Source organism: Chiloscyllium punctatum, chromosome 38 (genome assembly GCF_047496795.1).
Source record: "Chiloscyllium punctatum isolate Juve2018m chromosome 38, sChiPun1.3, whole genome shotgun sequence".
Classification (NCBI taxonomy): domain Eukaryota; kingdom Metazoa; phylum Chordata; class Chondrichthyes; order Orectolobiformes; family Hemiscylliidae; genus Chiloscyllium; species Chiloscyllium punctatum.
The window spans coordinates 42,259,322-42,273,522 of NC_092776.1; the positions used below are offsets into that span (position 1 = coordinate 42,259,322).

At 40.5% G+C, this 14,201-nt stretch overlaps 1 protein-coding gene across 1 annotated transcript in view; it reads right to left on the bottom strand.

Annotated features, from left to right (window-relative positions):
- dntt (deoxynucleotidyltransferase, terminal) overlaps window positions 1-14,201 on the bottom strand; it is a 271,547-nt gene that overhangs the window by 49,122 nt on the left and 208,224 nt on the right. Inside the window, exon 10 of the mRNA XM_072557695.1 lies at window positions 11,377-11,460. Within this exon, the coding sequence (XP_072413796.1) occupies window positions 11,377-11,460 (84 nt within the window). The remainder of the gene's footprint in view (window positions 1-11,376; window positions 11,461-14,201) is intronic.

Genomic DNA, 14,201 nt, shown 5'->3' on the forward strand with positions numbered 1-14,201 from the left:
AAGGCTCCCGACCTGGCCAACAATTTGTTTTCAGTTTCATGAGCTTAACCTCAGCGAACAGTCTTGATTTAATGCTGTTTCGAAGTCCACATGGATAACAACTATTGACATTCCATTATTCATTATTATAGTTGTCTCTGCACAAATTCAGATTCATCAGGCATAACTTACACTTTAAAAATCCACACTGGCTGTCTCCCAGCAGCTGAATATTTTCCAGGCGATTTATCATGCTATCCTTAATTACAGACTATAATAATTTCACATCAACAGATGTTAAGCTAACTGATTGAAAATTCCCTGGGTTTCCATTCTCAACTTTTCTGAAATGATGGAAAATATATGTAAGTTTACAGAGTGAAGGAATGTTTCCTGAATGGAGGGTAAGTTGGAAAATTATTGTTAGGACATTTGCAATGTTCTCATCTGCCTCACTTTAAATCACCTGCAATGGAAATAATCTGATCTCAGTGATGTATCACTGGTGGCTCAGTGGCTCAGTGGTTAGTACTGCTGCCTCACTGTGTGGGTTTCTTCCAGGTGTTCCAGTTTCCTCGCACAATCCAAAGATGTGCAGGTCAGGTGAATTGACCTTGCTAAAATTGCCCACAGTGTTAGGTGCATTAGTCAGGGGTAAATATAGGGTAGGGGAATGGGTCTGGGTGGGTTTCTCTTCGGAGTAGCAGTGTGGACTTGTTGGGCTGAAGGGCGTGTTTCCACACTGTAGAGAATCTAATCTAATCTAATCTTTAGTGCCATTAGTTTCTTCATTGTTCCATTATTCTGACACTAATTTTGGTACAATTGTTAATTTTCTTGGAGAGTTCAGCATGCTGGTCTCTCCCTCTACTGCAAAATATTTTTGCAAAGTAATAAGCGACCATATCCAGCACTTCTGAATTTTCATTTTTGTGCATTGGTAGCATGTTAAAACCAGTTATGTCAGTAACAAATACTATTGGTAGAATATAGATGCCTGGATAATGTTGGAAATGGTGATATTTCACAGAATCAGATAAGAAGTCCAGTGAGGCCTACCCCGATGTTAAGAACAACTTGTTACATCTTACAGCTCAATTCCAGACAGTGAGGTGAGATTTTTGCCAGACTGAAGTGAGGTACTTATTTAGAAGGAACTCTTGATGCAATCTTATTAACTGCCAATCGTGACTCACTAATATGCAGTTTCCCATTGTACCAACTGAGGCGAGTAAGCTGGATGCGGAGAATTCCTGACATGGAAGTCAAAATGGGTTTTTGGCAACTTCAGTTAGCCCTTACTGATGTTACCATTATCCATGTCCTAACTCATCCAGAATCTCACCCACTTCCTCTGACTCCGGGCATAAATCTATCCTTTGTCATTGAATGGACCTACTCTTTCGCTGGTTACCCTCTAGCTTCTAATATACCTGTAAATGAGTTGCAATGTTCATTTATCCTACTTGTCCAAGGGCATTTAATTAACTTTATCTCTCCTAATTCCTCGTTTAAGTTCTTAAGTGCTTCCTTTACATTCCTCAAGGGCTTGTCTGATTTCAGTTTCCTAAACTTTACACCTTTTCTCTTTCTTTTTGACTAATATCTTTCAATATCACTTGTCATCAATGGTTGCTGAATCTTGCCATCCTCACCTTTCATCCTCACAGGAACATGCTGGTCCTGCACAGTGATCAAAAGACTCCTGCATGTCTGATGTAGATTTATCCTCAAACAGCTGCCCCAATCTAATTTCTCCAGTTCCTGCTTAATATTACTGTAATGTGCCTTCCCCTAATTTTGCACTTTCACCAGAAGACCAGTCTTATCCATAACTAAAACTGGAATTATGATCACTGTTCCCAAAATGGTCTCCCACTGAAACTTCAATCACCTGGTCAGGCATCTTCCCAAAACAACATCTAATGTGGCCACTTCCCTAGTTGGACTATCTACATACTGTTTCAACAAACCCTCCTGGATGTGCCTAACAAATTCTGCACCATCTTTGCCCTTGGAATTAAGTGAGTCCCAGTCAATATTGGGGAAGTTAAAATAACCCTCTGCAACAACTTTGTTGCTTTTACATCCTTCCATAATCTGCTTATATATCTGTTCCTCTATTTCCCACTTGTAATTTGGCATAACAGGATTGAACCTTTCTTATTCGTCTCCCCATATAGCAACTGTGGATGAGTCATCCCAGATATCCTCACTTATTACAGCTATGGCATTCTCCATAAATCAGTAATGCAACTCCCCCTTTTACATCATTCTCTATCACAACTGAAACATCCAAACCCTGGAACATTGAGCTGCCAGTCCTGCCCTTCTTTCAACCAAGTTTCTGTAATGGCTACAGTTTCATAGTTCTGGTAACTAATACAGGTTCTAAGCTTGTCTGTTTTATCTTTTATAGTCCTCGCATTGAAATAAACCTCCAGGACCTCCAATTCCACCATGTTTATTAACTTGGCCCTGCTTGCTCTCCCTATTAAACTTACTCGACTTAAGCTCTACCTCAATCACTGCCCTTAATGACCTACTACTTTCATTCCCACAACTCTGTTACAGTGCAGGAAGCTACAATACAAAGGGGTTTGGGAGTTCTTGTCCATGAATCACAAAAAGTTTGTATCCAAGTTCAGCGGACATGGGCACACAAATAGAATGTTGGCCTTTATTCCAAAAGGAATGGAATATTAAAAGTAGGAAAGGTTTACTAAAACCATTCAACACACTAGTTAGCACATAGCTGGAATACTGTGAACAATTTTGGGTCTTTTATTGAAGGAAATATACACTGGCATTGGAGGTAGCCCAGAGAAGCGCTGATATCATGAGGTTGACAAGCGATATAGAGTGATTGTTTTATAAGGAGAGGTTAAGTAAATTGGGCCTATACTCACTGTAATATAGAAGTTTGGGAGATGATCTTATTGAAATATACAAGAGTCTAGGAGGACTTGATAAGGTATATGTGGAGAGATTGTTTCCCCTATGGGAGAGCAAAGGAACAGAGGGCATAATCTCAGAATAAGGGGTCACACATTTAAGACATAGATGATAAGGATTTTACTTCTTCCTGATAATCTGTTGTATTCTTTATATAATGGGCTGTTGAGGTGAGGTCATTAAGTATATTCATGCCTGAGAAAGACAGATTTTTAATCAGTAAGGGATTCAAGGATTTTGGGGAAAGGCAACAAAGTGGAGTTGAGGATTGTCAGATAAGGCATGATCAGCAAATCTGATTGGACAGATTTAATGGGTTGAATGGCCTACTTTGACTTCTATGTCTTATTGTCTTACCCAAAACTGTTACCCAACAAGAGGAAGCCATGATCATTTACAACTGACCCAGGTAATACCCAGAATCTTTTATTCCATTGCTAGTTGGAAGAATTTATTTCCTTGAATGCACCCAATCAACGTCTGTTTGCCTGTGAAAACTTTCTTTGTCCTCCTCTGATGGTACATCATTTCTAAAAAGAGGAAGTAGCTTGGTTGGGTGCAGTCTACTGTCTCTACAAGACGTGGGAGAGATTGAGAGAAAATGGCATTCATCATGACAATTACCAAACACTAATAAGTCCCAGGCAGGAGTCCCAGAATTTCATGCTACAAAATACTGCCAGTCGATATGTCCCATATTTACTAAAGCTAGCCTTCTCACAACGTTTCAGGTAACATTGCATCTCACGCACAGTTGTTTCTCAGTAGGGTATTCATTGTAAGATGCAATGTATCATATAGCTAGAATTTCAAACATGAAATAATTGCAACAAAATTTAAGTATATGATGTCACAGTCACTTTCGGCTTCACTGTCCTTCACTCTTTTGTTGGCAAGTTAATGTAGCATAAAATTCAAAAAGTCTCTCAAGGCATCAGTTCTGACTCCCTGACAAAACTATCCTGGATAATAAGAGACAGCACAGAACGAATCTAATAAAGGTGAAGTTATAAATCACCCCTAAACTCAGATTGATTCCTAAACTCAGGCACAATTTCCACAGCAAGTGCTCTAATTTTTTGAATATTTTTATGTTGAAACAAAGAACTTTCTTATAATTGTTCTAAGAATGTTATGCTCTTAGTTCTGTACATTGTATTTACTAATGGCTTCCACCATTCCTCCCTCTAATTAAGCATGTTATACTTCAAACAACTTGGGTGGTTGGGATTAAAAATATTTCAAATCAACACAGAAGATTACTAATATTTGGTTCAGTGTACCTTTATCATCATCAAAAATCAGTATTACCTTACCTGGGCAAAAAAACCACACAGCCTTACACAAACATTTGACTGATAATTGAATTTAGAGTTGCAGCATTTGAATTCAAATTTAACAAAAAATTTTAAAATCTGAAACATATAAACTACCCCAACTTCCATACTATTCTTCTCCTCATTTAGTCCTCACTCATACTTTCTATGGCAAATCCAAGTTTTCAACAATGCACAATCATGCAAAACTTAATCAATAATTTACAGTTTGAGGTAAATTTTGAGGTAATTTTGAGGTAATTATCTAAGTGAAAATTAATTTAACTATTTCCAATGAAGATCAGGTTGATTCTACACATTTCTTTGCCAAATGTCAACTATATGTAGTTACATATAAAGACAGACATGAAAGATATAAACCTGGCAAAAGACAGTACAACCATCTTTAACCAGAAATACCAAATTGGTGATCCTGAGGTTCCCAGTATCCTAGATGCTAATCTTTAGCCACTTGGGTTCACTGAAAATAATATCAATACATGAATGAAGGCTCAGGGTAATGCAAGGACTCTGTGCTCTGGCAACATCCTTGGTCTGGAGTAGTGGTGCTGGAAGAGCACAGCAATTCAGGCAGCATCCAAGTAGCTTCGAAATCGAAGTTTCGGGCAAAAGCCCTTCATCAGGAATAAAGGCAGTGAGCCTGAAGCGTGGAGAGATAAGCTAGAGGAGGGTGGGGGTGGGGAAAAAGTAGCATAGAGTACAATGGGTGAGTGGGGGAGGGGATAAAGGTGATAGGTCAGGGAGGAGAGGGTGGAGTGGATAGGTGGAAAAGAAGATAGGCAGGTAGGACAAGTCCGGACAAGTCAAGGGGACAGTTACTGAGCTGGAAGTTTAGAACTAGGGTGAGGTGGGGGAAGGGGAAATGAGGAAACTGTTGAAGTCCACATTGATGCCCTGGGGTTGAAGTGTTCTGAGGCGGAAGATGAGGCGTTCTACCTCCAGGCGTCTGGTGGTGAGGGAGCAGCGGTGAAGGAGGCCCAGGACCTCCATGTCCTCGGCAGAGTGGGAGGGGGAGTTGAAATGTTGGGCCACGGGGCGGTGTGGTTAATTGGTGCGGGTGTCCCAGAGATGTTCCCTAAAGCGCTCTGCTAGGAGGTGCCCAGTCTCCCCAATGTAGAGGAGACCGCATCGGGAGCAACGGATACAATAAATGATATTAGTGGATGTGCAAGTAAAACTTTGATGGATGTGGAAGGCTCCTTTAGGGCCTTGGATAGAGGTGAGGGAGGAGGTGTGGGCGCAGGTTTTACAGTTCCTGCGGTGGCAGGGGAAAGTGCCAGGATTGGAGGATGGGTTGTTTGGGGGTATGGACCTGACCAGGTAGTCACGGAGGGAACGGTCTTTGCGGAAGGTGGAAAGGGGTGGGGAGGGAAATGTATCCCTGGTGGTGGGGTCTGTTTGGAGGTGGCAGAAATGTCGGCGGATGATTTGGTTTATGCGAAGATTGGTAGGGTGGAAGGTGAGCACCAGGGGCATTCTGTCCTTGTTACGGTTGGAGGGGTGGGGTCTGAGGGTGGAGGTGCAGGATGTGGACGAGATGCATTGAAGGGCATCTTTAACCACGTGGGAAGGGAAATTGCGGTCTCTAAAGAAGGAGGCCATCTGGTGTGTTCTGCGGTGGACATCAAAGTTTTACTTGCACATCCACTAATATCATTTATTGTATCCGTTGCTCCCGATGCGGTCTCCTCTACATTGGGGAGACTGGGCGCCTCCTAGCAGAGCGCTTTAGGGAACATCTCCGGGACACCCGCACCAATCAACCACACCGCCCCGTGGCCCAACATTTCAACTCCCCCTCCCACTCTGCCGAGGACATGGAGGTCCTGGGCCTCCTTCACCGCCACTCCCTCACCACCAGACGCCTGGAGGTAGAACGCATCATCTTCCGCCTCGGAACACTTCAACCCCAGGGCATCAATGTGGACTTCAACAGTTTTCTCATTTCCCCTTCCCCCACCTCACCCGAGTTCTAAACTTCCAGCTCAGTAACTGTCCCCTTGACTTGTCCGGACTTGTCCTACCTCCCTATCTTCTTTTCCACTTATCCACTCTACCCTCTCCTCCTTGACCTATCACCTTCACCCCCTCCCCCACTCACCCATTGTACTCTATGCTACTTTCTCCCCACCCCCACCCTCCTCTAGCTTATCTCTCCACACTTCAGGCTCACTGCCTTTATTCCTGATGAAGGGCTTTTGCCCGAAACTTCGATTTCGAAGCTACTTGGATGCTGCCTGAACTGCTGTGCTCTTATAGCACCACTAATCCAGAATCTGGTTTCCAGCATCTGCAGTCATTGTTTTTACCTCTCTGGCAACATCCTGGCAATAGTACTGGAGACTTGATAGAGATGTGCTGCATTTGTAGCCAAATTGAGAGCAACATGCAATCAATAGGAATCCATCATTCTGTCCACCAGCCCCTCCAGGTGTCTGTGTTGGCAGCAGGGAGCTAGGTTGCCTTTCCTCTGCAACATCTTTCCTAATTTACGGTCTAGCACCTCTGTTTGAGATGTAAATCTTAGGTTGCATTGCACAGAATGGTAGGCAGCTGGGTTTTAAATGTAGTGCCAGAGGCAATCTCACCAGTGGTGAAGACTTCCACCTCTGTGTCAAAGCAATTTTGTGAGATATGTGCTCAACACCTTGGCTGCATAGAAGATTAAGATAAAAACAAGATTGCATGTGAAAATTAACCCTAGGCTGTAGCAGACCAGATCCCATAAAAGCACTCCCCGTTATACTTTAACAGTAAATGGAAAAATCCAGTTCCACATTTTCCTCTCTCATCAACTAAGCAATGGTTGGCAGGGTGCTCACATTGTCAATGCTGTTTCCCAAATCTCTCCTCTGTACTGTGGTCATGCTTCCAGAATCATAATAGGGCACCCGGTGTCCTTAACTTCCACCCTAGCACCCTCCACATGCAACAGATCAGGTTGCAACAGCTCGAAAGTGACACCAGCACCAAGCACATCTTCACCTAATCAGCAGAGTCTAAACCATGTCTTCCAGATGAAATAGGGATTTGTTTATCCTTCTTTCAGTATTCATTATACTGTAATCACTGCTCACACTGCCTTTCTCCTCCTGGGGAAATCAATTGCAGATTAGGTGACTGTCTCACAAAACATCTTCTTCAGTCTGCAACCAAAGCCCAGAATTAGGACATTTTACTTGTCCTCCCACTCTCATTCAGACATCTCCGTCTCAGTTGTGCCAGTGAAGAACAACACCTCCGTTTTTAACTCGACAATTCACAACTTTCTGGATTCAACATTGAGTTGAACAATTACAGACTATAAGCTTTCGTCCCATTTTGTTTCACAACTTCCTGCTTATTCATTTTTTTTCCCTCTTTGGATGTCAGCTGTTCATGATTTTGCCATTCACACCTTCTCTCAACAGATCATTTGTTTCTCCATAAGTCTCAATTACAAACTCCCTTTATCCTCCACCAATCCATTGCCATTTGATCTATTTTGCCTTCTGCCCTCACACAGGCTTCACCTTCACTTTTATTTATCTACAACAAGCCCATCTTTTCACATTCATTGGCTTGAAACTTGTTACATTTCTAATGTTTCTCAGTTCTAATAGATGTCCAGGCACCTGACAAAGTAACTCATTTTAGTTCTCCACAAATGCTGTTGTCAACAGAAATCCTAAGTAAAACCATAAAAAATAAGCATCATCAGCACTGAGATAAAAGGGAGAATTGGTACAACAAGTATCCTCATTCAGAGGATCAGAAGCAAAGAGAGGAATTTCACAGGTTTTCTTAAGCTTTCAGAAAATCCTCAACAAGCTCACGTATGTCCATTCTTAATACAACTTAAATCCATGGATGATGAAGTGGAGTTGACTAAGAAATTATACCCGAAAAATGGGGGAAAGAGAACATTTATGAGATGCATTACGTCACCCTACAGAGAAACTGAGTGGAATATATTTCTTATTTTCGTGCACGATCTAGTGCCAGAAAATAAATGACACTGGAGCAGAGAGTGCAGAAAGGGTAGAGGAGGCAGTTGATATTTTTCAGAAAGATTCAAACCTGGCACAACTGTGAAGACAAATGAAGAATAAGAAATTTATCCCAGAATTCACAATATATTACCCAAGGGAGGAGGAATGTGCAATGTAGATACGTGGTGCCGTTAAGATAATTACTGCCTCACGTATTTAGAAGTAATTTAGAAAGAAATAAAAAAAACTATTTCAATATTAAGACAATGCAGATTTCCTATTAAATAGTCACATGTAGACAGGGTGGTTAAGCTCTGGCTACAGGGGCCAAGTACATAATAATAGCGAGGCAAGGCAAACACAAGGCAGAATGCTGCGAATATCCAACTAGGCTTACAGTGAGTGAGCACTATGACACGAGTAAAGAGTCCTCAGGCGCAGCCTTGGCCACTCCAGGAGTTGGAGGCATGTCCCTGAGTGTAGTGCCCTTGCAGCAGCATTACACTCAGTCACTGCAACTCAAGTTGAATTATTGAAGTGCAGAAGAATCCTGTAAGTGGATAAGAGATGTGCCATGAGGGTTTTTAGTGTTATGTTGGATGTTAATGTTTGTTAATGTGAGATGTGTGTGACAAGACCCAATGGAGTATGTCTGAGATACTGCCACCCAGTCCAATATCGTGGTCCTTCAGAACAAATGTATTTGCCGGGTACCTGTTCTGACTTCCAACTCAAGTTTTCTCGAGGTCTAACTTGCTTGGTGCATTATGTAAAATCAAAAGCTAATATCAATGAGCTGAGATGTGCCACCAACAGGGTGATTAAGCAATAGTCCTCCTCAATAAGCAGCTCACTGCTGTCTGGTCAGAAGTTCACCATGCTGCTTGTCAAAAATATAAAGATGCAATAAGATGCTCATTACATTGGCAGATCTCTCATTCGAATCCACTACTAATAGACCATGTCGCTGAGAAAATAAAATACAGAACATCGAACTATACAGTACAAGAACAGGCCCTTCAGCTCACCATCTCTCTGCCAGCCATTATGCCATTCCAAATTAATCCATCTCCGTGCACATGGTCCATATCCCTCTATTCCCTGCCTGGTCTTGAGTCTGTCTGAATTCCTCTTAAACATTACTATCGTATCTGCTTCTACAGCTTCCCCAGGCAGTATGTTCCAGGCTGGATTAGTGGTGCTGGAAGAGCACAGCAGTTCAGGCAGCATCCAACGAGCAGCGAAATCAACATTTCGGGCAAAAGCCCTTCATCAGGATGAAGGGCTTTTGCCCGAAACGTTGATTTCGCTGCTCGTTGGATGCTGCCTGAACTGCTGTGCTCTTCCAGCACCACTAATCCAGTATTTGATTTTCAGCATCTGCAGTCATTGTTTTTACCTAGTATGTTCCAGGCACCTACCATCCCTTGTGTAAAACACTTGCCTCACACATTAAATCTTCCCACTCTCACTGAAAACTAAGCCCCCTGGTATTTGATATTTCCACCTTGGGAAAAGTATTCTAACTATCCAACCTGTTAATGCTTGTCATAATTTTATATACTCGTATCAGGTCACGCCTCAGCCTTCAATATTCTAGTGAAAACAATCTAAGTTTGTCCCTTCTCTTCTTACAGCTAGTACATCCCAATCCAGGTGACATTCTGGTAAACCTCTTTTTCACTCTTTCCAAAGACTCCACATCCTTCCTATAGTGTGGTGACCTAAAACGCATACAATACTCCAAATGTTGCCAAGCTAAAGTGTTAGAGAGCTGCATTTGAAAAGTTAACTCTGTTTTCTTTCCATAGATATTGTCAGATTTGCTGAGTTTCTCCAGCAATTTCAGTTTTTGTTTCAAATCTCCAACATCTGCAGTTCTTTATTTTGTTGTAATCTTATTTAGAGAATGTCACTCCCTACTTATTTGTACTGGGTCATCACAGCAAGTTTCTGCCATGGCTCTTTTGGAGGCAATAATTAAACAATTATGTTTGTCAAATATAAAATGAGATTCTATACAATGGGTGCACTGAAGATAGTACACCCATTCCATGTAATTTAGGTAATCACTTAATGTGAGCTAACGTACTCTATGCATACATTATGGATGAGAAAAGGTTATGAATTTCACCTTACTAGCTTTGAACAATGTTGAGAGAAAGAAAACCTGTAAAATTAATTTATGTGTTGCAAATATTCACTTCATATTTTTATTTCAAGTGAAAGAAGGAAATCATTAAGTGTACCTGAATTGTATTTAATGCAAGTGGTAGGTGTTAACTAAGGATTAATTTATTTTGTATGAATACAGACTAAACCTGTGGCTGTTGTTTCAGAAGGTATACATTTGTAATGCCTAACTCTGTTAAATGATATTAAAGTTCAATAGTTCACCAACTGGCGTTTGGGAATACAACATCCATCGCCACTGTCTACTGTAAGATTCCGCAGTATTCCATTTCCCACACTTACATGAATCATAATGGGCAGGCAAGACATGTCTGATTTTCCACTGACTGGCAGTTTTCATCAATTATTCTGACTTACAACAGCATGTTCATACAGTCCTAACCTGACAATTGCTGAGCCCTTATTCAGACGCAGGATGTGACAGAAGTCATTACTGCACCAGGACAGTTTAAATCCAGCACCAAGTTAAAATCTACCCCATTGTTTATAACAAGAACTTGCAGCAGGATTAGGCAATTCAGCCTAATCAGCCTAATTCAGCCTCAAGCCTGTTCCACTATTTGATACGATCATGGCTGACCTCATCTCGACAATGTATAACTCAGTGGTCGCATGACTTGTTCCCGCGAATTGATTAAGAAAACAAAGTTCTTGATTTTTTTGGGAGTGTTCACGAACATTTTATATCACACCTTTTGAAGTTACTTTGCTGTTTTATAAATCTGAATACATTGAACAGGCTGTACATGAATTTTAAGCACCTACCGTGAATATCATTCATCCAGAATAACAGCTGAGTTACACTTTGTGAAAGATAGCAAAGGTGAGACAAATACAGACAAATTGTCAAATGGTCTAGATTACACACAATTATAATTTATCTTGAGCCATGTACAACATGTTTAAGTCAATTAACAATGTAATCTGTAGTTCAGTAGTACCTTCACTTTGTCATATAGACCATGGTTGTCCAGCATCATGTTTTTCTCATAATTGGTGTATCTTCTTAAGTCACGTTCAAACTGCTAAATAAATAACAAAATAGGAACAAAAACTATTACAACATATAAAAAGTTCAATACCGAAGCTTGCAAAGTCAATAACAGAAAAGTTGGCCTTATGAACATGATAATTCATCAGCAAAGATCTCCATCATGTTGTGCAGCAGTATCATTGTGCACAATGGGATAGATTTCAAACAGATCTAGCAACTTAAGACTGGGCAACCATGAGGTACACAATCTGTAACCTCATGGCCCAGCATATCCCCCACTCGTTCGTTACCACCAAGACAAGGGATCAATCCTGATTTAGGTGCAGGGGGACAAGTCAGGAGCAGTCAGACATTAGTAAAATGAGGTGTCATCTGCTAAACTAACAGCACTGGACTACTTGCAGGTCAAACAACAAGGTGACCTTACAGAGGTTTATAAATCATGAGGCGCATAGATAAAAATGAAAGGCCAAGGTCTTTTTCCAAAGGTAGGGGAGTCCAAAACTAAACTAGAGGGCATAGTTTTAAGGTGGAAGGGAAAGATTTAAAAAGGACCTAAGGGGAAAACTTTTCCACAAACAGTGTATGGAGTGAGTTGCCAAAGGAAGTGATCGAGGCAGTAACAGTTACAATATTTCAAAGACATTTGGATTGGCACGTGAACAAGAGAGGTTTAGAGGGATATGGACCAAATACAGACAAATGGGACTAGTTTAGTTTAAGATAATCTGGTTGGCATGGATGAGTTGAACTGAAGGGTCTGTTTCTGTGCTGTATCACTCTATGCATCTAACGCCAATCAACAAGCCAGATCTAAGCTCTGCAGACCTATCAATATAGTTATGAATTGTGGTGAGCAATTAAACAACTTGCTGGAACACGACACTCACAAATAGCCCAATCCTCAATGATGGGGAAAAGGCCAAAACGTTTGCAACAATCTTCAGCAAGAAGTGCCGGGTTGGTGATTCATCTCAGGCTCCTACAAATCTAATCAGCATCACAGATGTCAGTCTTCAGCCAATTTGATTCATTTCACATGTTTTTTGAGAAACAGCTGAAGGCACTCAATACTGCAATTGACAACTTTCTGGCAACTGTATTGAAGACTTATGCTCCAGAACTGACTATGCCCCAAACCAAGCTGTTCCAATACAACTACAATACCAGCATCTATCCAGCACTGTGGAAAATTGCCAAGTTACATCCTACACACACAGAAACAACAGGACAAATCCAATCAGGCCAATTACCACCCTATCAGTTTATGCGATCATACCATAAAAGAGTTGAATGTTATCATCAATATGAAAGAATGCAATATGAAAGAGACATGCTTTCTGTTCACTTTTAAAATATAGGAAGAAGCTGTTTAGTGATAGGAGATCCAACAGAGTTCATTACAAATACATTGAACCTGCTGCAAGACACTTAATCAACCAAGATAACAAACAGCAATATCCTGAAAGTGGGAGAAAATTCTTCCCAGCGTATTACAATTTCAAGCTCAACTGAGAACTAAATTTACTTGAAATTTGACAAGAGGAGGCCTTGCAGCTTACTGAGAATCCTTTACATTACAAAAATGTCACCCTGGCTAAAACATACACTTATCTAAGGAACTACAGGCCTGTTACAAATGAAAAACAGAGACAATTATGCTCTGTAATTGCAGTGTCCTTTTTTCTCCATCTGCATCCAGTTTTTGTGTGAATAATTGTGTCAGGCAAATGAGTTAGATGTCACATTTATAAACTTCAAGGGCAAGTATGGGGTATTAAAAGAACTTCTTTATTTCAAACCAATCAAAATAAACTTACTGTTGGCATCATTTAAATTGGGACACACTGAAGATGAGTAGACACTCAGGCCTCATATGCAAAACTCATTGATCACTAGAAGTGAGAAAATACATAACTTCTGCCTGTGACATCCGAAACATGTTTAAAATTAATGGCTTAATGCGTCCACTGAATAGTAGAGATTCTGCAACAATCTTTAAGCATTCAGACCAGGTGAGTTTTCAGAGTTTGTTGTCACTTGGAAACAAATAACACCTTCAATATATTTAGTGATAGATTAAGGATATTGTTGAATATTATCCACTGTTAACTCAGTTGCAACTAGCTCAGATTCTTAAAGAGCAGTTTTGGCAGTTTTAGTTTTATGATTTCTTTTGAATTAAATTCCTGGAACAAGCAGAAGGTGCATCTTTTAAAACCTCTGCTGCAATTATAATTTCAAACTACTGCAGATGTTATAGATAAGATAGTGTAAAAACAATGTGCAACAAAACACAACTGGAACAAGAACAGATGCCTCATTAAATTAATGCTAGTGCTTAGACAAATATCAAAAAGTCTTGAAAATTTGGTTTGGGCTACAATGGGCAGGTAACCAATTTAATTTTTGCAAAGAAATGCTCCAGTAACCCTGGTTCAGCAAACCATGATTAAATCCATATTTGATCCTTGGAATACAAATACCAGAATAAAAGCATCGTGCATTGATGAGCATTCACATGTGCATATGCTGCCATTATGTATAGACCATTTAGACAGATGCCAAAAAGCAAAGGAAGTTATTTTACACTGGTATTAATTTTGTTTAAATTTTAGCAACTCTTGTAGAACTGCTGTAGTTACAATGTTATACAGAATTAATAGTTTGACTTGGATCTTCTAGTAGATGGAGCATAGATATTTACCTTCAAGAAGTCAATGGATTGAGCAATGTTTGGCCAGACTGCATCACTTGCATCATTAGGTGAGT